The sequence below is a fragment of the Nothoprocta perdicaria genome, unplaced genomic scaffold (genome assembly GCF_003342845.1).
Source record: "Nothoprocta perdicaria isolate Ctin4 unplaced genomic scaffold, notPer1 scaffold_77, whole genome shotgun sequence".
Classification (NCBI taxonomy): domain Eukaryota; kingdom Metazoa; phylum Chordata; class Aves; order Tinamiformes; family Tinamidae; genus Nothoprocta; species Nothoprocta perdicaria.
The window spans coordinates 2,209,764-2,236,699 of record NW_020456054.1 but is presented as its reverse complement, the minus strand read 5'-3'; the positions used below and the strand labels follow the sequence as shown (position 1 = coordinate 2,236,699).

Sequence of the window (26,936 nt, the reverse complement as noted above, 5' to 3'; positions counted from 1 at the left end):
GTTGCCTCCTACCACTCGTAAGGCAGTTATTTCTGCATTTGTTGTTTCTATCTGCTTCGTTCCTTGCGAAAAGAATGGCCATTGAACAGAGAAACTGTTTTTAAGATTCTCTTTTTGTTTGAGGTCTGGGGATTTGTTCTGTTTTGCTTTGTGGGTTCTATTTTTTACCACTATACAATGATCTAGGTGTCTTAAGGTGTGAGCTATAAAGTGCAAGTAAYAGATGAAATGCAAATCCACAAAGCAAAAGACAGACCCAGTTAAAATTGAAAATCAGCACCGTGGCTCCAACTCTCCCTCTTAATCTGGGATGCCATCAAGGGCAGGTAGAATGATGGAGGAACATTTGAATGGACTGGCTTCTTGTTGTTTAATAGTATTTTTAATTCCTATGCCAGACTTCAATATATCTCCAATTCCTCCAATTTGCCTTTTACTAATTTTGATTACTCCTAATTTCCTAAGAGGAGAAATCGGTGCTGTTGTTTGGGAGGAGGTTGCTTGCTTTTTGTTTTTGCTTTTGTTTTTTTTTTCAAAAGGACATTTAGAAACTATCTTTATCTTTCATGTAAGAGGCAAATTACTTACTTCTTCTAGAACCAGATTCTCTCTGGTTTTCTCCTTTTGGCTGTATTTCTTTTTAAGGCATACTATGCTTGTGATAGTGACAATTAGCATAACAACAAATACAGTTATGGTTGAAGAAACAGCTATTACAGTATTTTCTTGAGTTGAGCCTTTCCTCTCACACTTTTCTCCCATGTACCACCAATTATCACCTGCTGGACACCTACAAAATAAAAGAATAAACATGTGGTATCCACTAAAAGGAATTAAGAGGTTTTGTTTTACCCCTGATACACTGTTTCCATATTCTATACCATCATGAAATTATCTTAAAATGGACTTCTACTTCAAAGTTGTCTTTAGTGGCCTCCCATCCTTACAGATGAGCATCTGGATTTGCTGCTTTCAGCTTCCCCCTGTTCTACAGGTTGTCTCTATATAAGGACCCTCTGCAGGAAAACCCAAATACCAGCCAGGTACTTCTACTGATACTGTCACTAGAACCCATATTCCTGCAGTATTTGCTTGTACTGTTACCAAATATTGTATTATTACCTTCTTGTCCTTCTGCAATTCTGCCTTTTCTCATGTTCAGCTTTTATACAATGTCCTTCTATCTCTTTCACTCAGTCAATTTTAAAAAGCCTTTATAAGGCTATAAAAAGCCTTTATAAGGCTTATAAAAAGCCTTTATTCAGAGGTGCTGAATAAAGTCCTAGTGGAACTGGCCCAGAAGTTTTGCACTGCTATCATTAGCCAGTCAACTCATATTTATCATCCTCTAGCAAACTTCATGCTCTGGTTCCTCATGTTTTTGTTTCTTTGGTTTTTTTGTTTCTTTATTATTGTAGTTTCTGAAATTCTCAGCTCATCTTATGTAGCAATTAAGCACAGCCCAACCTCTCAAAGTATTTCTGAGCAGGAGGCAGCTGAACCAAWCCTTAGTTGGGAGAACACCACCTATACTGAGCTGACAGTCATGCTGGATGAGCTGGAGAAATGAAGGTCTGGAGGTTGTTTAATCCTAAACACATCATACAGTGAGCATACAATGGTCCCAAGGATCTACCTGAAATATATGTGGAATGTAGCTGAGTTCTTATCTGTCTTCTTTTTAACACTGATTGTGCCTTATGTTACCATTTTTCTACAGTTCCTGTCTACACCATTTATTCAAAACTGCATTCTTCATTCTGAAAATGATTTTTTTTGCAGTGCACTGCAAGGCTGCTGGGGAATTTTGCATGGAGACTTTTGTCAGAGTTAAACTAGGAGTTACATATCATATCCCATCTAGTTTTCCCAGTAATAAACCAGAGAGAAAATTGAGGTCACCACTTCTAAATGATGGAAAGAGGATCACAAATGCACTGATGCTTAAAATACTTCAGAGAGAGTAGGAAGCAAGATTTTCTTTTCATAACTTTGAAATCAAGCATAATGCTCTGCAAGGTATTTTGTTCTTCTTCCTGGAACARCTTCCTGACATTTTTATGACCTGTTTCCAATGGGCAGCAAAAGCCTCCTTACAGAACTGTGTTTAAAGGTTTCTAAATAGGGAGATACAACACGTCATGAGTCATACTGACTCTTGTTCTTGGCCTTTAGACATTCACCTTGCAGCATTGCCACAGYCTACCTGCCTTGCCTCGGCTTCACCCTACGTTGTTACTATCTTCAGCCTCAGATTTCATCCAAGAGCTGGAAGGATCATAATCCCCAGGTAGTTTATATAAGTGAATCCACCGTGAATTAAATAGAAGTTGTTACTCACTTTCTTGCACACCAAACAGTCCTCATCACTTGTTTTAAAGGCAAGCAGCAATTATTTGGTAATTCATGGTCATGATGATCAAATTCTGAACTAATGCTTTTGTTATTTTCTGACTAAGATATATTAAAAAGTATTTTCCACCGATAAAAATGTCAATTTCTTTAACTTGCAACTATTTTTAACTCTTATATCTTTTAAATTTGACTATAGGGATTTCTATAGTACATTCTGTAATAATGGATTAATACATTACTGAAAATAATAAATAATAAATATGTTTTAGATATAATTTGTAGCCAATTCAAGCAGAATACTTCAAAACAGTCAAATGTCAAGTCTAGGAATTTCTGTGTTGCCGAAGCTGATCATAAACTTAGTCTCCTACAGTAGTAGTTGGAAATGTTTGCCTTAAATAACTACAGTTTATCCTCCCTTCATTAGGAACAAAGATTCATTCTACTAAGTACTAAGTACACCAAATTGTTTTTGAGAGTCAATAAAGACACTTACCTGCACACAGGTGCTTTATCTATAATAATGCAAATGCCATCATTTTCACAAGGGTTGTCTGGACAAGGATCTGGAATACCTATATCTGGGGTCAGTGTAACAGAGGTTGTTGTGAGAGATGATGTGGGGGTGGTGGACTTGGTGGAGGTGGTGGACATGGTGGTGGTGGTGGTGGACTTGGCAGTGGTGGTGAACTGGGCAGTGGGGGTGGACTTGGTGATGGTAGATGTGATGGTGGTGGTGGTGATGCTGGAGGTAGGCATGATGGTGTTGGCAATGGAAGTATTTGTGACAAAGGTGGGTGAAACACTTGGCTGAAGTGGCAGTAGATGTGAAATATCTGCATGAGAAAAGCAAAAAGATACAAGCTTTACACTCTATGCTACTATTCCTCTTATTCTAATAGTAAACTAGAATAATAAAGAGAAAAATAACCTGTGAATTATTCTAAATTGCCTTCATCTAGTATAATGAATATCTAGCCTTTTTAACTTTCAGGAGCATACTGTATACTGAAAATGGACTTTTACATTTTTAAGAAACAGATAAATTTATGCAAAATATTCTATTAAAATATTTCATTCAGGAGTAACATCGTACTATACAATTAGATTTTAACCTACAGATGAGATTAATGGCTTACACAGGAGATATACATATTTTAGGCAATACACAGATTTCGAAAAATGTGATTTGACTTTAGCTTTGACTTCAGATTTGACTAGGATGACTAGCCCTACTGACTCCCCAGACTATTCATATATAAATACATCATGTATATTTATATCTACAGCACTAGCGACTTAGCAAGTGTGTTTCACTGCATATTTATTGTGTTACAAACAACAACAGCTGCCGTCAAGGTGTTCATACCTTCTATGGTTAAAAGAATAAAAACTCCGTCTTCTTTAATAAAGTCGCGGCTCCAAAGTCTCTGATGAGTTAAGAATGCATTTGTTCCACTTCCTGGACCTCTCTTGAATGCAGTTCCATTGGGAAAATAAGCTGTTGATCCCACTTTGTCTGGTCTATCCCAAGTGTAATTTGATGTGGACTCTGGAAAACATGAACTGCACGTGAATGYAGGGCCACTCATGATGTTTCTTTTTTAAACAGTCCCGCTTTTCTGCTTATTTTGCTACAAACTAAGACTTTTCTAAAAATCTGAGAAAGACTGTCTTTCAAGGCCCTACCTTGCCTGCCTCTGCTTATTTGCTCATTGATAACATGAATATAGAAAACTAGACAAATTATGTGAAACAGAAATTAGGAGCAATGATCAATCTGTCTATAATATTTATATATAGAAAATAATATAATATAATATAATATAATATAATATAATATAATATAATATAATATAATATAATATAATATAATATAATATAATATAATATAATATAATNATAATATAATATAATATAATATAATATAATATAATATAATATAATATAATATAATATAATATAATATAATATAATATAATATAATATAATATAATTCTTATATTTCATAAAGTATTGCCTGACACAGACAAGGGGAAGAAACTGCCTGCTCGAGTGTCTGTCGTGGTTAGAGTCAGAAGGGACTCTAGACTCCCACTCCCAGACTAGGGTCCCACTTGGGACTCTAAGGCTGCAGCAGAGTCCAAATAAACAAGGGAGAAGGGGCAGAGGGCAAACACAGTACAAAGTCCAGAGTATGAGGGAAGGGAAAGGGCTGAGCACTGTGGTCACCGCAGCASAGAGCACAGGGAAAACATCAGCTCTCTGTGGGAGATGTGACCTTTTGCTGACAAGGAGGCCATTTAGTCATGCTACATTACCCACACTTTGCTTTTACTTAGAGACTGAGTGTCATAGAAAAATGAATGTCAATCACATACTTTTTTTTTTCCCACACATATAACGCTATGACTTAGACATTTTGGTGCTCTCCTTCCTCTCTTAATGTTACTGTCTGAAAGCTTAGAAAACTAATCTAGTGATAGAGTCCGTTTCTTTTGGTAAAACCCTTCTATCAATGCACCAAGTGTTCTGGCCTAAATCCAATCTTTATACAGTGCTGAATATGGAGTTTCATTTTAATAAATACACAGACCCTGTTTTCAGAGTTATATCTCTACCTGAACTGCCCCCTTTCTGTGTTATTGTGGACAATTGCTCCTTATCTTGTTATACCTTGAACATGTGCAGATTATGTAATGTGAATCAGTACTTTGTCCATCTGGAGATTAGCACCGACACAAATGTTCCYTCGGCCTTGAGTAAGGGAGTTTGTTTAATAGCTGTATTTTTATTTGGTATATCAGTTGTGTATATTGTTAACTCAGTATTTTTGTTTTTCAAGCCTTCTGGAGAACCTTTATTCTCATAACAGAACTTATAAATGCACCTTCACAGAGCCCAGAAAAGAAATTTCAGGGGGGATGATCMACCTGTTCCCTATGCAGATCACCTCTAAAATCCCAGCTTAACCTACTTATTGGTTCGTTTCTTTTCTTGTCTATAGACCAGTTGTATTGTTGCTGTGAGAAATAGACAATCTGACTTCATATTTCTTTTGCTGTGTTTCATATATTGGATATCACGTCTGTTTTTAACTAACCTGATACTTGCAGAGGATCTGTTGTTACACTTCTCTGGTTTGACATGCGTTGGCGAATGTCAGCGTGCTGGTCCAGCAGAACCATGGTACCTTGTAGCCATGGGCAGGGCCATTGCAACCAGTCATCGTTGGCTCCAGAAATCAAGTGCAAGTAGATTGCTAAATTAAATGGGCTSTCTTTGGTACCGTTTACATACAAGCCGACCTGAAAAGCGTATCCTTCCCTAGAGTAGAAAGGTGGACTATATATTTTTCCTGCGATCCCTTCAGGACTTGTGTTGAGGAGATGCGTAAAATTTCTGATATGCCAGGTGTGGTGTGGACACTGTGTTTCTGACAAATTGATGTCATCAATCGAGAGGCCTCCGTTTGATAAGCCGGTTCCTTTTACCCCTTGAAACACCACGCGAAATTTGCTTGTGACATTCAGAGAAACATGATGGAGCTGCCAGTAATCCACAGGTGAGCCTGAAAGACAAGAGTAGGGATTTCCAAGTCAGCAAGTCAGTCAGATACTGTCTAGGTCTCCAGAGCCCTTTCCAATGCTCTGTATGAATTTTCCAGTTCCGTCACATTTCCTGAGGTGACATTTCTTGAAACATTACCAATGCAAGATTGAATTTTTCATTTCTTTTCTTTCCTATTASACTCAATACTTACACCTAGCAGCTCTTTAATTTGAGCAAAAACAGCATTAATGGTTTTAAAGACTGTGTATTTTGTAACTTTTAAAGAACATGGCATTAAATTAATCTTAATGTTGTGAAAATTAAACACATAAAGAAAAGATAGCTTTCACCTGTATAATTAAAGAGGAAAAAATCAGAACAAGTTATATTCAAATAACTAAATAAACAACACATCTCAGCAAGAAAAGCTGCAGAGCCTTCCAGGAGACTACAACTAAAATATTTGTTTATTTTGCTCTCAGATATTTAAATACTGGAAGTTTGCCTTTGCATAACTGCTACTCACACATCAAATGTCTGAGGGTATTACATTCAATTAAGGCAGTCATTTGCAAAATTTATTTTATACAGCATAACGTAAGTGCTGTCTCCATAAGGGGCTGCACTAGGAAATTTCACTTGACTCTAAGAGTAAGTTTTACAAAAGCAAAGACTTCTATTCAAGGGCCTTGTAAGGTAAATTAGAGTATGACATCCTTTGTAAATAATAAGTACAGCAAAGCAACGACTTTTACTGTTTAGTTTATGTTCACTTGCATGGAAGACCATCTGGAAGACCATATAGGCCCATACATTTCTACAATAAAAAATGCCAAATATAGAATTCATGTGAAATGTCCCTGGCAATTCTAAACACAGCATGATGAATCTCTCATATGAGTCTTAAGCTTTTGCCTTTTCTTCATTATTGTTGTTATAAATAATAAGAAAAAAAAATAAACTCAAAACCAAGAGCTGAAGCACACCAAGCACACCACTATTTTCCATTTGGAGGGCTCATACTAAAATAAAATCAATATTGCCATTAGCTGCCCTGACACCAATATTAAGGATTCCCAAATGTAAATAGGGATAAAAAAAAAAAGAAAGAAAAGAAGGGGAAAAATAATAAAAAAAAGTAGCTGAGCCTCAAAGGACAAAGAGAAGCAGAGGCAGGATTTGATATCTGTTTTGTAAAAGAACTTGTAAAAGACCCTTATGTAGCCAGCAGACTGAATTATTGGTAGCTGTAATGAAGACCAAGTAATGATGTCAGGACCATTTGAAAATGTAGTTTAATACTAAAAAACCTTTGGCTATTCTAGCTTAAAAAGCTCTTTTCTACTGACTGACCTCCACATCTCATTCCATAAACCACAGGCTCCTAACTCACACAGAAACATAATATTCTTCAGGATCTAACTGAATTCTTTACATATTACAATGTATATCGGTTAAGTCATAATTAACATTCCCCAAAAGTAAGATGAGTTTTATTTATCGTTTTCAGGTTGTTATCTTAGGTAGCTCAGGGCACTTATGCTTCTCACTTCTTTATTATTAATGCCTTATTTATCATAATTTACTCTAATGACCAGCTAACTCTGTTGCTRTTGATACCAGCAATTCTCAAACAGTTAAAATGTCTGCTTACGGAACTCCAGCTATTTTAGTGAGAGAAATATCTTGATAATGCAGGAGTGTGTAATTTGTGGCAATTGGTGGTAGTCTGAAAAACGACTGTCTGAGCATCCATCAAGCGTAATTTCACCAGAAGAGAATCAATTGCGTGGTTAGAGAAGAACTCAAAGAGTAAGACTAGGAAAGTCACTTTCCTATAATATATTTCTTCAATGCTTTGGACAGGATATTGAGAACTGATTAAATGAGCAGGGGGGTTGGACTAGATGACCTCTGAGGTCCCTTCCAACCTTAAGCATTCTGTGATTCTAAATCGGAATGTTGTTGCAATCCACACCTCTTATCTCTTGGATGTGTCTCAGAGTGCCGTTGGGATGGTCCGGCGTGTACTCGCGCACCCACACGGAGAGCTGGTCGCTTTCGTGCCCACTGTGGTACAAGTAGAACTGCAAGCACTGGAAGCCCCTTTGGGGGTACAGGATTCTGCTCTCCAGGAGAGCCGTGCTTCCCTCTGCTGCAGCGCTGGTGTCGAAATGCATGAAGTAGCCAGATCCTGTCCAAAGTAAAAGAGAAATGAGTCATGAGGGAGAGAGACAATAAAATTTTCCTTGTGCACTTGTATTACTAAGTGCTGTATTGAATACATGAGTTATTGAATAAATAAGAACATAGTCAGGTTGGGGGTCCAGTAAGCTAGACCTTGTACAAGTCGGGTCTTACGAGCTGGGGACTGTTACCTGCACACATTCTTCAGAGGGAACAGTTTTCTCCTTGGAACGGTTTTCCTTGTTTGGTTGTCTCTAGCCATTTGTATTCAAAATACGGTCTCTCTGGTTTAACTCTTTACTCAATACCAATAATAATTTATAGTTGGCATTCTCACTGGAGGAATCCTCATTCTGGAGGAATGTTTTAGGCTCCTGAATTCATGAAGGTTTTTTTGATAACTTCAAAAATATTTGCTTTATTCCCAAATAACTGTTCTCCTGTGCTCTAATAACATATATAATCTCCAAAATCTAATCCTTTCCAGAGACTTACTGAGCRATTATTCAAGAATAAATGTCTTGTTATAGCAACAGTCTTTCTGGTGAAGTTGTGTCATAGCTTAGAAAATTTTATGTTCTTGTGATGGTGTTACATTAAGAACAGAAAACAGAACAAAAGAGATAAGCACACGCAATCTTCTTAAATAAGCAGAAAATAGAATGTGTCACATGATATCCTTAAGCATGTTTTATGTCGCTTAGTTGAAAAATTAACTGAAACTTGTGAACAAATAAACTGAGAACAAGGCCAAGATCAAAGTCAATTAGCCTGCCTTTGCAGAAAACACTTCCCAGAGAGATAAGAAGAGTCTTTTCTCATACCTTCGCATTCTCCCATATTGGTATGATCAGTATTTGGCCCAGCAGAGACCTGAGACAAATGCTGCCAGTCACTGTTATCATCTGAACTTTGAATCATGCCACATATATTTTCAAGTTCAAAACTGCATGTGTCCATGAAGCTTAAAGAGGAGGCTATAACATAAAAGAAAAGCAAGTGAATCCCTGTTAGATGATAGACTTTTTAATTTCAAAAAAAATGATCTATGTTTTCCAATACCTTCAATATACACAGGTACAATGCTCAAGAACTCATCACATTTGGGTCTAACACTGAAGCTCTATGGCCAGAGCCATACCACAGTACGTAACAAGCACACRGGGGTATTATCTAATTATCATATCACATTCTTAATTATTAAAGGAATGCCAATAACAGCCCCAGTCCACCAGCCATTACACAGCCAAAGGGTTTGAGGACTTCACATTTGCTCCTCTGCTTTCTCTGAGCTGCCTACAGATTTTGACAGTTTCCCTAWGTCCTCAGCACGAGTGCTTATTTTGCAGTACAGTAGGGCAGCACCTGCTTCACTGCATAGTGCAAGTCTTGATTTTGAAAAGTTTATTTGAAAAAAAAAGATTTTGAAAAGCTTATTTGAAAGAAAAACCCAACAAAGGTAGATTTGAGGCCAGTGGCCATCTCATCTTCTACAAATTCTCAAGATCTCTCCTCCATATAACCAAGAAGAAATTAATTGAAGGAAGACTGTGCAGTTGGGTAGGAAATGGCAAGTACATCGGAAAGGAAAATTTTGTATAAAATATCTTCTCTGTCTAAAGCTAACTCTGAATGTGTCAAGGAAACTACAGTCCAGGTTTGTCTCTATTCTTAGATTTGTCTCCCATGGTAGCATATTTGAGCTCTTTGTAACACCAAATATGATTTGAAAACAGCTCCACTAATAAAATGCTTCATGGTTATTGCTTTTCAAACTGCATCTAAAATATTGTGGCAGGTTTAAAGGTATCATTGCACTTTACAAAGGGCCTTGAGTATCACAAAAATCAACCTGTACGGCACGCCACATGTACCACTTGCACAGGGAAGTGCTTAAGTATGAACTGCTGCCAAAAATCACGTAAACTGTTGAGATATTTTGTACTGTCCTCATAAAAATCTAACAGTCCTCTAGAGATTGTATGGTTATCATAAGTGTTGTATAACTGATATATTTCAAGATATACTATTTATATGATTATGAAAGAAAGACAAGTATGTGCTCAGCTTGGCTCTCACAGTTATAATGCAGGAAGGAAAAAACAGCTAGTGTCAGTCGCACAAGCGATATGTTAAGCAAAAACAGAATTCCTAGAAAATAGAAATCAAATCTTTGAAATCAAACAAAATGCATTCTACTTTCTACTTCAATTAAAAAATGTGCTTGGTTATCTAATGTCTAATGGTGAACTGAATGACAAAAGCAGAAGAGAAAACAAGTCTTAGTACTATATAGTGCAATTCTTTGATTAATAAATGAGATAGGGAAAGGCAGCACTGAAAGGGGGCATTTTGAGCTACATGTGCTCTACAAGCCAGATGATTTCCAGCCATTTAGTGGAATTTAATTTAAAAAAAAAAAAAAAAAGGGAAGGAAGCTAATGCATAAGGGATGAATGTTGCATCCTGACTCCCTATGGCTGAGGAGTACCCCATAGTCAGTTCTACTAAGTAATGTTACAAGGGAAAAATATGCTGAAGCTACCTCTTTCATGGTGGGATGAAAGACAACGTTGAAGAAGATAACAGTATGGATATGAAGTTTTGCTCAGAAATTCATATACTGTTTTTTTTTCCAATTTAAAAGCTAAGTTTCCAATTTTTAATGTTAATTCCTAGCCATACAGCATACAGGAATTCAGCTTAATCTTCTTCATAAATTGTGTTGAGCAATTAAAGTAATCTTAAGGAGATCTTTTTCTTCTTTTGGGAGGATGTCTACCATCCAAAATCATGTTTGCTCTTCTCAGGGTCAATTTATCAATTGTCCAAATCAGGAGTGAAACCTGTGAAGTTTTCCATGCCCAAGCACTTGGGCAAACCATGGGTGATCTGGAGATCATTTATGGCTCTGGTAATATTGTATACATCATACTAAGCCAAAGAAGAGACTGGGGAGCTGGTGAAATCTTGACTTCTCTGAAGGTGGTGGGAGCATTGTCACTGATTTCAACATGACTGTGAGGGGACTAATTTCAACAGTAGGGGGAATGTGACTACAGTAACAATCTGAATTTCTTTTAAGAACATTATTTTCTATTAAAAATAATAATCTGCATTTATAGGTCTCCTATTTTCTTTCAGCTTTCTAAAATTTTCTAAAAAAACCCACATGAGGAAAATCATTCTTTTGACTACTGTTGTAAGAAACAGAGTTTGAAACTAAAACCAGATTTTAAAATGTTCATGCTTTCTTCAGAGAAAAGTCCATAATCTGTTTGAATGAGCACACACTCTCTCACAGACTGCATGAGATTTGAGTAGATATAACATCCACACAGAAATAATAATTTCTGTCCAATGTCTGAAGCAACAGCAGAAGAATTGTGGCTGGGGGAGTGAAAGCTTGCACAGAAATGTGCATTTTGAGCAGCCCCCCAAGGGATGAACAAAAATCAGCTCCCGAGTGAAGCTGTTTTTTAACTAAAGGTCAAATAAAATTGCACAGAAAATTATACTACTCAGCAGTGTTTCTGCAGGAGGGCTATGTTATTTCTCGATGCACCATTATTTCTGGTGTTTTTAACACAATTCACTTCTCCGAATGTGCTAACATCTCTTTTACTTGTGCCTGCGTGAGTCCAGCGTGACGCATGCATCACCCTGATTTCTTTCAAATACCAGGAGCAAAGAATTTCAAAGCAATGGAGCAACTCACTGCAGTTGTACAACTTATTCAGTTTCTGGAGATCATAATCGCTGAAATCCATTCGCTGTCCGATTACATCCATGAAGTCTGGTATGTTAGTTATGATGGTTGGCTCGGTCCCATTTCTGAAGGCAGTTTTGCTATAATGCATCACAGAAGTGTAGTCATAGGGAACATTGAGGAAGTCTGATGTTTTATCGTCATATTTATTGAAATTATTTTCTTTACCTAAAAAGGAGAAGTCTTTATTGCTCAAGATGACCATCTCTTTACATACAGGCTTTAAATCACAGAGAATCCATCAGATCCCCAGGTATATTTGTGTAATCATGTGCGTGTGCTTAGTCCATAAAACTATTCTATTTTAATTTAGATTTATTTAGCTTCTTTTTTCAGCCACTGAAGCCTGATATGCCTTCTAGGAGATGAAAGAAAGTGTTTTTTGGTATCAGAAATCTTTTCCCTATGAAACTTCTCACAAACTTTTATCAGCTTTTGATGTCTCCTCTTTTTGAAACAAAATAGATGAAACTTGCCTTGACTTTTTATCATTCGTATTACTCTTCCCTATTTTTAGCTTACTAGCATATCTTTGGGGGTACAGATACTCGAGTGGACTGTTTTAGGTCTCTATTACATCTGCAGCAAAGCCTAAGTTTGTTTTACTCCATGACAGACACAGGTGATCATAAAAATAAGGAAGAAAAAATTTTCAAGTTCTGAGGAATGCCGTGCAATCTGTCAAGCTTGTGTGAAATACTCTAASATTTAAATTAAAAAGCTGCATTTTCCAAGTAACTGCTTGTGAGGTAGGGACCATTAAAGGGCATCCCCACCCTSAGTATTGTGCTTAGGAGTAGGGATCAACTCTCTTTGGAGATTTTCCACTGGCTTTTGTTGCATTGGCTTTTTCAGGGTGGGATTTTTCATTTGCTTGTTTTTATTACTTTTGTTTTGTAAAAAGTTCCTGCTATAAAACTGCTTTCAGAGCCATTTAAAGAAATGAAATTATTCTCCTCTGTTGTTCCACTGTACAATATTTAATGTAATGGGACTCACATCTCCAGTTAAGTCTCTGGAAATGGCCATGATACAAGTAATAACAATAGCCACAAAAAAAAAAAAAAAAAAAAAAAAAAAGGGTTCTCTGTCCCAAATAGGTGTCACTTGATATTTGATTTATTGATATATTTTGTTGTGAAAAAAACAGATCAAGGTGAGACAATATTCGAAACTGTGGAAGTATGGCTGAAATTGGCTCAAGAGCCACAACGTGTAACAGTGAGAAAGGAAAGGAAAAGGAAGGACTTACCAGATTGAATCCTGTCCCACACTATTGACACATAGTCGTCCCGGTCGGACCGTGACTGCTCATGCCAGAATCCCAGGGCATGCAGGAACTCGTGCTGGATCGTCCCAATTCTGTCGCAGTTGGCTCCRATTGAGAGTTGCTGCAGCCCCTGCTGGCGGTTCCCTACTGAGGACCAGCAGCTAATATTGAAATATAATGAAAAACAGATCCGTGAAATGCATACCATCCCCATATGAACTGCAGAATCCATCTATTCAATAGGTATATTTTAAAATTGAATGTTAAAAGTTATGTTTTGCTACAGAGAGCACTTTTTCATTGATCCGTTCCTTACAGGATCTTTTCCTCCTGTGCTTAATGCTGTTTTGATGAATAAGCAGTTCGTCAGCTCTTGCTTTTAATAGTTTGTCTGCAGTAGCAAAATGTTGAACTACATGTGACAGAAATAACTTATGAGGATTTTCATTGATACTCAGTGAAATATCGAAGGCAATGGATACATAATTTAAGATAACCAAATGACTGTAAATTCACTAATTGCTGCTCCTCACTGGGCCACAGTGGGCCACTTTGAAGTTGCCTCCATTTTAAGGCTAAAATAATGTTAGCATAAATTCTCATCCCTGCCATCACATCTCTCTATATGTTTTGAACTTTAGCTTAGTGGCTGCTTGGGTCAGACCAAGTACCCTTTTGAGCACCTATGTCCACTTTGTGGATGGTTGGCAGATTTGACGATGCTTTCCATAAGTTCTTTTCTTTCTAGATATTCACAAGTTGTTGTGCTAAAGCACTTGTTGACCTCTCACTTGTAAGGAAATGGAAAACCACAGCTATGCTGGAAGTTTTTATTAAACATTCAGTGAGCTATCTGCACAGACTAATAAAATGGCACCCCATGTCCACAAACTAGCAGGCACAGAGAGTTACATTTAAATTGATATTTTATGCAGCAAATAAATYAACACCTACCCAATGAAGTCTATAAAATTAACCAGGCGTAAAATATCCCATAGGATTTGCAATCCTATCACCCCAGAAGCAGAAAAAATAAGCACACCAGGCACTTTAGAGCCCTGTAACTTATTAGTGCAACATACTCCAAAGTATTTCTCTTGTCACAAAGCCACAAGGGCCTTAGCTATTGATTACTCGTTAAAATCACAACATGTGGTCTGGAAGGGAACACATCTGGCATTGATAATTTTGCTGGCTTTCTTTGACCAAGGGCTTGTATCAATAATTCAGTTCTTTCTGGTTGTGCAACCATAGAGAGATCCCACAATAGTTTTGAGTCTACTTCATATCAAAGTCCTTGTGCCTTTGACAGGTGTTGTGTGGAGGGACAGGACAGGACATCCACAAGGACATCCAGGACACTTGGCCAAATTAGCATCCAGATGAGGGGGAATGCAACTTCYTACTGACCTCCCTCCACCAAACACTTAGGACACCATCTTTAYGTAACCACAGAGGAAATAAATGCATGTTTTGTGTGCCTCAGCACTGAGAATAAAACTATGTAAAAAGGATGTGGCACTCAAAGGACTGGACGTTAGCCATTTCTTTAGGAGAGGGTAAAAGATAGGAAAAAAMGTTGCGCTTTCTCCAAGCATGTTAGAGCCACATCTCTTCAGATTCAAGGTTTTCCACACAATTAGCTGCTCTACCAGACCTTGCAGAAGCAAGAAACAATACCTGCTCTGGTAAACCTCACAAGCCTTCTTGGAAGATACACTGTAAGTATATACACGCTCAGTAAAGCCCCATGTCCAGAAATACTCCTTCCTATGTCACCTGTTATTTCAAGCACTTCTGATGCCCTGCAAGTAAATAATGTCCCCACAAAAGGTTTGATGCACTAGCATGGAGCTGGTTAGCCACGGATCTGTATAGACCCATCTCCTTATGGATTCCTTTAGCCATTGATGACAGTGATAAAGAACTAGTGTGATCTCCCAGGAGAGTTCCATGAAAATCTGACTTCCCTTTGGGAAATCCTGGAGCCAGGGTTGGTTTGTTCTGATCTACCAACCCTACGATTCAACATGTCATGTTAGGTTTCCTGCTGAATGAGTTCTGCTCTTTAAGGGAAGAAGAGGGAGGAAATGACACACACACATTGCAGTTTCCCAAACTTTTCCTTGTGCTTTGCAAGCACCTGCCACACTTGATGTTCTTGTCATTTCTGTAATCCAAATAATCGCTCRTATATTTTGCTTAGTCCACAGGCTCAAGTCAAAAAAATGGTCTTTAAATAATCTGTGGCCTAACCTCTGCTGCAAATTTGTACAGCTGGATAGAAAGCTGAAGCAAAAAGCTGACCTCACTCAATCTCTGCTTGCATAGCATCRTAAACGTGTGTAATCACAGTGCAGACAGTAGCCAAGGCTCGGCACATGTGTCTGGGACAGGGAATGGGTTTTCCCTCTGCATTTGTGTGTATATCAGAGGCTGCACACCTACTTTTACACACAGTGATCACCACAACAAAAGGGCACCTGGCTTCTTTTCTGTGATTTCTTCTGAATTAAAAAGGATAACTCAGACAAGACAACTCCCCAAGACTCTAGGGCCAACTACAAATCTTTAACATAGAGCTTATCTACCTTTTTGTTTTTTCATAGATGCTTTTAAAGCTTAATTTTTAGTACTGCGTGAGTTCTCCATTCAGCTCAAAGAGCCAAAAGAATCATAAGCATGAAAAAGACAATGCCCTGGTAGTCTCCACATATTATTTTCTAAAAATAAGGTATATTTAGAATGGTCGTGTGAAAGTGACATTCCACATAGGCAAATGTCAGGCAGAAAAGTGGTTTTTTAGAGATATTTTTACTTATGCTAAGAAAATTAACTCCTTAAAAACTTTCTTACATCTTGTAATTAAGATGTAAGCAAATGTCAGCAATTAGTAGTTAATTATTAGCAAGACAGTATCTGATTTGGAAGCTTCTACAGTTCCCAGGAAAGGAAAAATGGGCATATCAAAATTTAAAATTATAATCAGATATACGGGATTAAGAGGAAATATTGGCCATGAAAATAGTATGTAGCCAAGCAGAATGAGAGTTATTTTACATTACTCTTCTTACCCACTTCCTTTGAACACAGATATATAATTCTCCTCTCCTTCCCAAGGCTTGAAGTCAATACAAGTTTTCAGTCGATACTGTTCAAATGCCTTGAGGATGAGTCCCTTAGCATTCATTTCTGCAAGAACAAACAGTTTTCTTGTCAATACCAAGCCAATAGATTTGTATTATTACCACTATGGAGCAAGTCCTAAGGGCAGGTCTTGCTCCAACAATCTTTAATTAAAATAAGTAGTTTTTTTGCAAGATTAAGACTTGGGTAAGTACCTAAAAATCATAAATTAAGCTGCAGTAATATTTTATCTTTCTTTTCTTTCAGTGTTTTGATACTTATACATTAAAATATGGCTTTAGGAGCCATGAGTGCATGAGTTTAGTTCTCTAAATACTCTCATTTACTGAGATGTATCTTACGACCATTAGGTAACAGTGAACAAAGACATCAGAGTTCATCTAGTGCAACCCACAAGTTTCAGGTCTCTTACAGATYTCTTCAGGCCTTGAACTGCTATGTCCTGGCTTATCTCCTTTAAGAGACAAGCCTGGTTTCAAGCTCTTCAAAGGCTTTGCTCCTAGTCCCACCTGAGCTACAGCAGGGCAAGGTAAGAGGCAGCTGTGAAAGGTGAGACCCCAGCGTCAGCACGAAGATGATACACACTGCTTTTGCAAACCCAGAGCTAATCCTCTGTGCAAAATGCCCTGCTATGGACATAGAGTATGGTTGTGGGGAAAGGAAGGGATACCGTACGATCTCAGGATTTTGTACACCTGTTTTACATAACTTCCATCAAAATGACATACAGATACTGTCAAGGGCAAATACCATACCCAGGCTGTCCTCAAGGACATAGGGAACGGTGTGGGGCCACCGATACTTGTCGCCAATGATGGAGTTTCGTTCCTGAATCTGGAAAAGAAAATAAGTATGCAGTCCTCAGAAAAAAAGTGATTTAGGATCAGGGAGTAAAATAACTCAACAGTGCTAAGCATACATCATATGTCTTATAAGCCCATATAAGATACATAGCAACTCAAAGAGCTCAAGGTCACTCAGAGTTAAGGCCTAGGCTCAGATCATTCAGAGCTATGGCCTGGGTTTGAAATGCCTGTGCTCCCCACTACCAGTCCTTCCCATTTCTGCAGCGCTTTCTCCATGTAGGTTACCTAAATTTTGATGGATGGGTGAGGAGAGCTTCAGTTTCTGTAAGAAACTGAAAACACTTTTCAGTTTAAAATCTRAAGAGTTGAAACGAGCATAGACTTTAACAGTTTAGCAGCTTTTCATACGTGCACAGATCTGTTCCCATATCCTTAACCGCTTTCCTTGTCTCTAATATGCCCAAGCAGGAGCAGTTCACCAAAAGGGAGCATAAAATACCATTAACTTTCAGGGGAATAAGCTGAAACTGCTTTTTTGGATTTCTGCTAGGAATCGTTGAGTTATAATTTGTTTTGTAAATATTTTATTTTATGAAGTTGATGGGGTACTGGACAGGTGCTCTGAAAAGTGATGTAATTTACAGATTTAATTTTCCTTTGGCTTTAGTGAATTTACTTATAGAATAAAGACATTTTTGAAGCTCTCCAGTAAATTTCATTGGTTGATAATAAATATCRCTCAGGTAAGTTAAGAAACTTCTATATAAATCTTTCTAGATATGATCAATGCTGCTGAATCTCTTTAAATTACAAACATAAAAGCCACAGTAAAGGAAACAAGATGCTAATAGTATTGATCTTAGTGGCTGAGTTTTATCTTACACTGGAGGATATTTCTGCAAATGTACCTGACTCTTTCAGTATCTATGGCATTTTGTAGAAATCCAACCCAAATATTTCAGTTTATTGTTACATAGACAACATTTATTGTTAGTACCAGCAGGCTGCATTAATTGTTTTCATGACATAAATGTTTTCAGGACATGTTCTCATGTGGCATAAATCATTTACACAGTTCTAGGTTTATATTTATTTTTTATTTTTATTTATTTTATATTTATTTGCACTTACCCCATCAAGCTTGATGTCACCCTCAAAAAGGTTCAGTCCTAAAGCTAAAGGGAGGAGGAGATTAATGTTCAGTTATTATATTGATCTGTGGCTACTGTAATGAAAATCAGGCAACATTTAAAGAAAAACTGAATTAAGAAAAAAGAAAACCTTCATTGATGTCAAAGATGTCTTGATCAATTCCTCCATCTATGTCTATTTCTGAAAAATAAAAAGACAGGTGAGGTAGGACACAAGCCCTTGCTGTTATCTTTATGAAGTGTGAAAATTAATGTAATAACAGTATCAATAATTATAAATCTGTGCCCATYCTATGTTTATGAGCAGCTGGTTTTGCTGCCTGCCTTCCATGCATGCAAACCGAACTTCAAGCTGAACTTACCCGTTGTCTCTGCAGTAGTCTGGCAATTGGGGAGAAAAAAGAAAGATATTATTAGRATGCACATAATGAAAAGTGGCTAGCAGAACTCTTTTAGATGTATTAGAGATGCGTTTTATGCTTTGCTAACAGAATTTAGTTCATTGTGTTGTGTCGGTGTGACTGGACCCACTGTTTTCTCATTTGACTAGAGATATTTAGGCTGCCTGTGCCCGTTCGTGCACTCCTATGTCAGGCTGCCCCAGCTGGGTACGCACTGGTAAAGAGCAGGTCACCCACTGCTGCCTCTGCAAAGCTTTGGCAGTTGTTTTTCTCCCCTGACTTGGGCACTGCTGATTGCTCTTTCACTATTTGGGAAAGGAAGTTTTGGATTGGAGCAAGACCATAATGAAATATCCATAGCATAAGCTTCCTTATCTCAACGTGCCCGCGGTATATAATCTACATTCCTTCATTAGGCTAGACACTTAACACTAAGCAACTATATCATGCAGTGAGTAAAATCATAAAACACCTTTCTAAGCAGTTATTTATATCTTTTTTTTTTCTGCCATTTCTTACCATAAGTCCTATTCTCCCTAGTTTGAAAAGAAGCACACAAACTGAAGGTTTAAAAAAAAAGAAAGAAAAAAAAAAGCCCTCATTTTAAGCTCTGACAATAGAGGGTGCAGATAAACCAATGATCAAATGGTAGCATATAGCAGCAATTCTGCAAAGTAGGATGGGATTTTTAGTTTTATTTTTACTATAGGGCTTTCTTTTCACTCCCAAATTGTTTTTCTTTCTGTTCATAAATAATTTCTCATCTTTCCTACATGCAGTTTCATATGCTACATTTCTGAGACTTTTTTAACCAGATGAATTGTATGCAACATCAATTAGCAGCAATAAATATTAAAAGATCAGCATATTCAAAAACTTTAAAAAGGAAGTCAGTGCAGTCCACAACAATATTAATTTTTGTCAGTTCTACCATCTGCATGATGGATAAATAAATATGTGGCCAAAAATTTCAACAGAGATAGTGATCATATAAAAATAAGGTGGATATCTCTAGAGCATGACCCACCTCACCGAGCCTGGACATTCATATTTGAGGATGTGATAAATCATCCAATGAAAATTTCCCTCTTTCACCAGAGGCTTCAGATGGAGCACAGGCAATCAGCATGGGTCAGGTACCCTAACTCAGCAATATTTTTTCTAGACAATGCTACTTTTTAATGGTTAAGGTTTGAAGGGACCTCTAGAGATCATCTAGTCCACCCCCCTGCTCCAGCAGGGACATCCAGAGCACGGGGCACAGGGCGGCATCCAGGCGGGTTTGGAGACCTCCAGAGAAGGAGACTCCACAGCCTCCCTGGGCAGCCTGTGCCAGGGCTCTGTCACCCTCACAGTGAAGAAGTTCTTCCTCACCTGGAGATGGAACTGCCTGTGTTGCAGCTTGTACCCATTGCCCCTTGTCCGGCCACTGGTCACCAATACTTGGCCCCTTCCTCCCTACATTCCCCCTTCATGAACTTATACATGTTAATCATATTCCCTCTCAGGCTTCTCCAAGCTGAACAGGCCCAACTCACTCAGTTTCTCCTCATACGAGAGATGTTCTAGCTCCTTAATTATCTTTGTCGCTCTCCAMTGGACCCTCTMTAGAAGCTCCACATCTGCTTGTACTGAGGAGGCCAGAACTGCACACAGTGCTTTTGCACACAGATACTTATGGTATCACAGATAGTTCTGGCACACAGATACTTCTGAAATCAGCATCCAAAAACACAAAAGAAACTCTTCCTGGCAATAATGCATGGAAACTAGATGACAAGTCCTGGAGAGCAAGAGCCACTTTCTCACCCACGRGCTAGTTAATAGGAGTCAGCTCAGGTGTGACACCTTGTAGGTGTGGGCAGTGTGAGCAACCTACTGCATGCTTTACCAACGCCTTGCAGGGGAAATAAAACAAAGTGGAGACCGGAGTTTCCAAGAAGCTGGGAATACAGGAGCAAGGAGCTGTGGTGGGCAGCAGCCATAAGAGGAAAAAGAGGATTGGGGAAGTGAGGATAGAGGAGAACTGTGAGGAAGCTGGAGATACGGAATTGAGCTCTTGRCTGTGGATGAGTGTCTGTAAGTGGAGAGGAAGAGGATACAACTGTCACGTTACTGGAGTTGGATTCATAGGATTAGACAGTTAAGCTGCATAAATTAAAATAGATAGGGCTTTTCCACTTAAAGTAATGCCACAATATGTAATATCTTACTCTGCAAATTATCCTGAAGCTATTAACAGCAAAAATGAACTTTCAACAATCTACTGAGTTTTATTCTACAAGTTAATTATATTGTATAATATCACCTAAATTCCTGGCAACTACGATGAATTATTGCATCAGCAAAACACTACATTTCCCCACAAAAGATAGGAAATACAAATTCTTGAAACTCTCATTGTTACATTTTGTAACACAATAGTTTAGCTGGATTGGAGGAAYGGAGGGCAGAGTCATGAAAAATCATACGTAGTAGCTATAAAGATGCAAATATAGACCTTTATGGGAAGCTTTTCTCTGAAAACTATGGGAAATTTTGCTTAGATGGGAATGCAAGATGAGATGTCCCGAGGTACAGCTGAACCTATTAAAACAGCAGCACTAAGATTTCCTTTGTCTTCCACCCAGCTATTAGGGAGAACTCTTATTTCTGCTATAGCTACAGAGTGTTTTCTTCTCAAACTCATTTTAAGCTACATTGCACTTCTACATGTGAAGAATATACATTCTTTGTTTTCTTACCTGAATACAGAGCACCTGAAGAAGAAGCCAAGCTAGGAGCACAGACACAGAAAAACAGCCCATGTTGATATCCAGGCAGTGTTTCAGACCAACTTGATACTTAAGGCAATAAATGCCATAAATCAAAACCTTTGTCCTTCCATCAAAGATTAACTTTTCTTGATAGCTACGTTCTCTTGTCTTAAAAATTCTAGTAAGTCCACTGTCACTCTATTAAGATAACTGACATATAGTGTATTTTAACTATTTATAAATAGGTCTGTGAGAAAAAAAAAAGACATAAATAGATGCAGGGGGGAAAGAGGGGGACACAAGAAAGYGAAAATGCAGGAGGAAATGGACGCAAACAAGAATACAAGAACAATATACAAGAACAAGAATACAAGAACAAAATACAAGAACTTCCATTTAAACATAAGAAGAAGCATTTTTACTCTTATGGTGCTTAAACGGGTTAACCTGGAACAAGTTGCCCAGGCAGGCTGTGGAGTCTCCATCCTTAAATATTTAAAATCTGACTGGATGTAGTCCTGGAAAACCTGCTTTGGACAGGGATGTTGTACCAGATGATCTCCAGAGGTCCCTTCCAACCGTGACAATCCTRTGACTCTATGAATAAAGCTTTTGAACGAACAAAAGCAGATTAGATTCTTAAGTGGTAAGAAATTAGTGTATTTGTAATTATGTATTTTTTCACAAATAGTGAATGTAGTTAATGTGTCCACATAAAAAATATCTGTCAAAATTTCAGAATCTTTATATTAAAGTCTATGCCATTTCTATTGTTATAGCGTACTGTACTTGGCAGTAGATCAGACTGTGGTATTCTTCCAGATTATTTATAAATTCAGTACAAATTAATTTTTAAACATTTCAAGACTGTTGTGCTATTTACATTGTCTATTTTTGTTTGGACTTTTATTGTCTTTCAAACTGCAGTCATCTCTATTTGCTACTGTCAAAAAGTGTGGAATTTGCCATAGGTTCTTATTAGGCTTAAATTGAAGGTACTTGTGGCAATGTATGATAAGATTTGGCTAGGCTTTACCTTTTCCTGATTAGTTATTTGGTTAGGATTTTATAATAGCTAAAATGATACTTACGTTTTGTATTGTAAACAGATACTTCCTCAGAGAATAGAGTCCAAAATTGTAATACTACAGTTAATAATATTTCTCTTAGTGTTTAAAGTATGGGGAATGATTAAATGGACTTATTGATTCTAAGTGGTGGCTACTGGACTGCATTAGGTGGGGCCCTGAAGTACATATTCYGGTTTAGATTCATCCAGAAGAAATTCAATTTATATGCTCTGATACTCTGTGACATGCACTAAAGCCCAAGTACATGTTTCTTCTGAAAACTAGACTCCTGATCCAAACTAGCATAGCTGCTCCCCCATATAATAGATCATAGGTGTTTCTTGAGATGGTGGAGAGTGATAAACTCCAAGGACTACTGTATGTTTTAATCTGACCACTTAGTTTTGGAAGGAAGCTTAGAACCTGGTTTGTTTGCTTGTTTTTTTGTTGTTGTTTCCTCATTCTTTGGCCCTTTACCATGCCACCTGTCAGAAAAATCTGCTCCTCAGTTTCCACAATCTCACTTACAAGGTGCATCAAYGACTACTGAGACCCCATATCCAACCTCTTTGCAACAGAAGATATAAGGATGATTCTCCTGTCATAAATAGAGGCTGCACAACCCTCTGTCCCATGACTACTGGTGCTCTGAGAACCTACTGCAAAGTTATCTAAAGAAAACATTATAAACCAGTGTGATTTCTTATATGGTGATGCCAAACGGTGAAGGTGCTGGTAGAAAATATACATGAACTCTGCGTTGTTAAATACAGTCCATATACACATTTTTTCCTCAGTTCATAGTTTCTCTATCAGTTACACTACTCAGAGTTTTGACCCTTTAACAAGTTACTAGTTATCTATTATAAAAAAAAGAAAACACACAATGGAGTGTTAAACCAGATATAAACCACAAGTTCTCAGAACTTCCGAGGTGAAAGTTCTATTTTGATTTTGAACAATTGGTGCTCTATTTTGAATTATTGGAAATGCACTAAGAAGGGATAGTGCACCTTATTTGATTCGATGATGCGYGTTTTCAGATGTACAAAGAGAAGAGCATGGCCTTAGATTACATCTTTGTTCCTCAGTTAGCTACACACATAGGAGCCAAAACTAGCATACGTCCTTTCCTTGTGTTATTTGGGACTTCATGATGTCCTGCGGACCAAGGATGTTCATTCCATGACCAATTTGGTCTACAGGGAGAGGCCACCAGAGTTTTGGTTCACTCTATGTATTTGAGAAAAAGCAAAAACATTAAACCCAGAGCAGAGGGAGTGGGTCTTTAGCTGGTTGATTACTTTCCCCCTTCTTATAATTCTTTGCCTTTTACATGTTTCACAACTTTTATGGGTGCTAAGCTGTCTAATGAGCCCTGAGTAACTATAAGAGACACCTGCAAAATCTGAGCTTTTGCCAGTCAATTAGATTTCTTTCCCCATAGACCCACATGCTTCCCTGCTGGAAGCTCAAGAAACGAAACAGCATCAAAAACTGATAGGGTGGTTGGTGCAGATCTCCTGCAATAGCCATGGCTAGAGGTAAGAAATAATAAAGGAAATAGTAATACAGCTTCTATTTTGCTTGGAAATGCTGTTTTTAAAAGCTAAGGAAACTTAATGTCAAAATGGAACCTCAAGCCATAAAATTGCGGGTCTGAACARGGATTTTCTAGCGTATTTGCTTTGTATTTGTCTGATGAGTTTTGTTGCTCTTCTGTATTTTAGCACAGATGCTTTGATAATTTTGGGATCAGTATGTTGCTCAGTAAACTAATATGATTCATGATCACTTGTTGACATTTGGGTGGGACTTGGCTGAATCATGAGCTTTGATGTGAATTTCAAGTGATAGGAATTAATTAAAAGCCTCGAAAAGTGCTGGCTTATGGAGCATTATGTACCCCAGTTAGCAATGCTTATAGACCAACTGTTCAAGTGGGAGGAKAGTCAAATGGTGTGTGCATTACTTTCAGACAGCAGTTTGTTCCTTGCACTGCTTCAAACTTCCTGTGTAATCTTGTCCAAATTAGTTTCACTTTTTAAAATTCGTCTCCCAAGTGCTGATAACACTGCAATGGTATCTGCTTAATTGAGCAGAGAACAGCACCATCAGGGTGTCTAGATGGGGGCTGTCAGATAAACTGGAATGATTCTGAGTTTCTCAATTAAGTCCAAAATGTTTCAGTCTGGACACCTAAATATTTCAAACCAGGAACCTCAAACCTGGACATTAGTGATATAATTAAGAAAGTGAAAATTGTAACATATATCAAAGTGCTCCATATTCTTACAGAGGGGTAAACATGACATCCTGATTTCATTAAGGGTTTTCAGAAAAATGCAACAAACCATCAGTTCCCTTCCACAATCAGTTCYCTTTCAGTAGCATCTCTTCCACACGCTACTGAACTAGAAATATCAGCTTGGGTGGGTAAATAAAAGGAGTTCGTGTGGGTAACACCGCTCTCTTTGTGCCCACTGTCACTTCAGCCACGTGCTTTAACCATTATCTTCACCTGTGTGATAGTCCTTCATAAATTACACATTTATCTGGAACAGGATTGCAGCTCGCCCTCTCCCACTGGAATGTGAACCGTACCTGATAAGTTTTTATAACAGGGATACTTTCTGGTAAACATTAATCAGGTTGTAGTGTGAAAAGCACGGTGGCTGCAGTTTAACCATTACGTCTCACGACCCCGTCGGGGGTTACTCCAGGGATACTCGGCTCCTTGTTCTCCTCAGCTAGGAGAGCCTCTCTCCATTTCCAAGGTTGCAGGAAGCCCTGAGCACCGCGTCCCAGGTTGTAAGGCCTTGGTAGCAGGGGTGCTGCTGGGGAGACGGGCAGGGATAGGGATAGGGAAGGGCTCGGAGCTCAGCCCTTGCAGACCTCAGCATCCCCTTGCAGCGGTCCCCAGGTGCCCCCTTGCGCCTCCTCCGTGTGTGGCATCCCCGCAGCTCGGAAGGGAGCCCCCAAAAAGCGCCCTCGGGGCAGCAATGGGCTCGCAGGAGCCGGGCAGGGGGCAGGTTACCTGCTGTGCTCGCCCCGTGGCGCTCAGGTGAGTCCCGCGTGGACACAACTCGCCTGCCCCAGAGAAGTGAACGCAGCGATAAACATACAACGTCAAGGTTTTAAAGTACATCAACATGTTCTTGCAGTAGGTTTGAATGATTCCGGTAATGAATGACTTCCAAAACAACTGCAAAGACTGCAAACTGCAAAGTTAAATATTTGGAGAGAGATATCCTTTCAGGCCAAGTGTCTCGGAGCACCACTATTGAATTCACTGCTAGTGATTTAACATTTTTAGCTACTATATTTACTTAGGGACAAAATAAAAATATTCAGTGCCCCCTTGTGGCTTCAATTATGAATGAAAATATTCATGGAAAGCTATTAAAGCTTAAGCATTTCCACAGCTGAGGTGACGCAYGAGCTGCATCTCCTGAAACACTCTTTCATCCACACCTGCAAACCCAGAAAATCTGAAGCTTTTTACATTTTTTTTCTCCTGAAAAACATGTGTTCTGATGCTTTCTGAAAAACATCAGAAACTTTGAATCTCAGGTGCAACTGATCAACTCCAGTTTTTCAAGCTGCAAATATACTTTAGGAGAAACACAAGTGGCTGCCGCCCTAGAAGGAAGCCATCTCTGAKCTCCAGCAGTGCTAAATTTCTTATTTTAGCCCAGAGGACCCTCTCAGCCCCAGGATACTAAGGGCAGAGTTAGAACTCATATTATGAGTAATACAACATGATAATTGGTTACTATGTAATATAATCTTCATTAATTGCTTATTTCTTTAGAAGACAGGACAGTGGGGGCAAAATTTATAGAAGGAAACTGGTTAGAATTGCTGCAAGGAAAGACATACAAAGACCAAAAGCCAGAAGGAAAACACAAAGTAAAGCAAGAGTTAGAAACACCAGGCTCAGTTAYTTAGTGTTTTTATAAGCAATCTCCTAAAAACAGTACCGTCACTAAACCCTGGGAAAGGACCTGTGGCTTCCTGCCACGAAAGGAYGCATCCTGAACACAGACCTGGGATCTCAGGCTAAGGTTTAGAATTGGAGAAGATGCTTTTGAACAGAACGCATTGAGCAGAGGCTGCCAAAGGAAAACAAGCTCCACTTTGCAAGACTGTGGTTTAGACCATGTCCCACTAACCCCCCCAAATAGATGCATGAGACCGTGGAGAACATTATTACAGATCAAATGAGACTGTTTCAGTGCTTCCATTTCAAAAAATAGATAAAGGTGGATTTTTCTCAAGGCACAACCCATACTTTAAGCAAACTAGGGAACAGTACAGACCTGYTTCATCCAAGGGAAGGTGCACACTAACTTTTACAGCAATCTAGTAACTCACCAGCAAGTGGCTTTTTCTAGATACTTTCAGAAAGCTTTCAGAAACACATGGCAACAAAGGGCTGATCCAAAAATACAGCCAGCCCAGACCTATCA

At 38.4% G+C, this 26,936-nt stretch overlaps 1 protein-coding gene across 1 annotated transcript; it reads right to left on the bottom strand.

Moving 5' to 3' along the window:
* Positions 1–564: 564 nt before the first annotated feature.
* MEP1B (meprin A subunit beta) lies at positions 565–21,445 on the bottom strand. Its single transcript, XM_026051597.1, has 14 exons — positions 21,383–21,445; positions 18,600–18,618; positions 18,368–18,418; positions 18,218–18,261; positions 17,036–17,114; positions 16,208–16,325; positions 13,116–13,294; positions 11,813–12,031; positions 8,919–9,071; positions 7,886–8,101; positions 5,459–5,926; positions 3,725–3,907; positions 2,852–3,191; positions 565–790 (listed from the first exon to the last, which is right to left on the bottom strand). The coding sequence occupies exons 1-14, from the start codon at positions 21,443–21,445 to the stop codon at positions 565–567; spliced, it is 2,358 nt and encodes a 785-aa protein (XP_025907382.1).
* Positions 21,446–26,936: the final 5,491 nt, after the last annotated feature.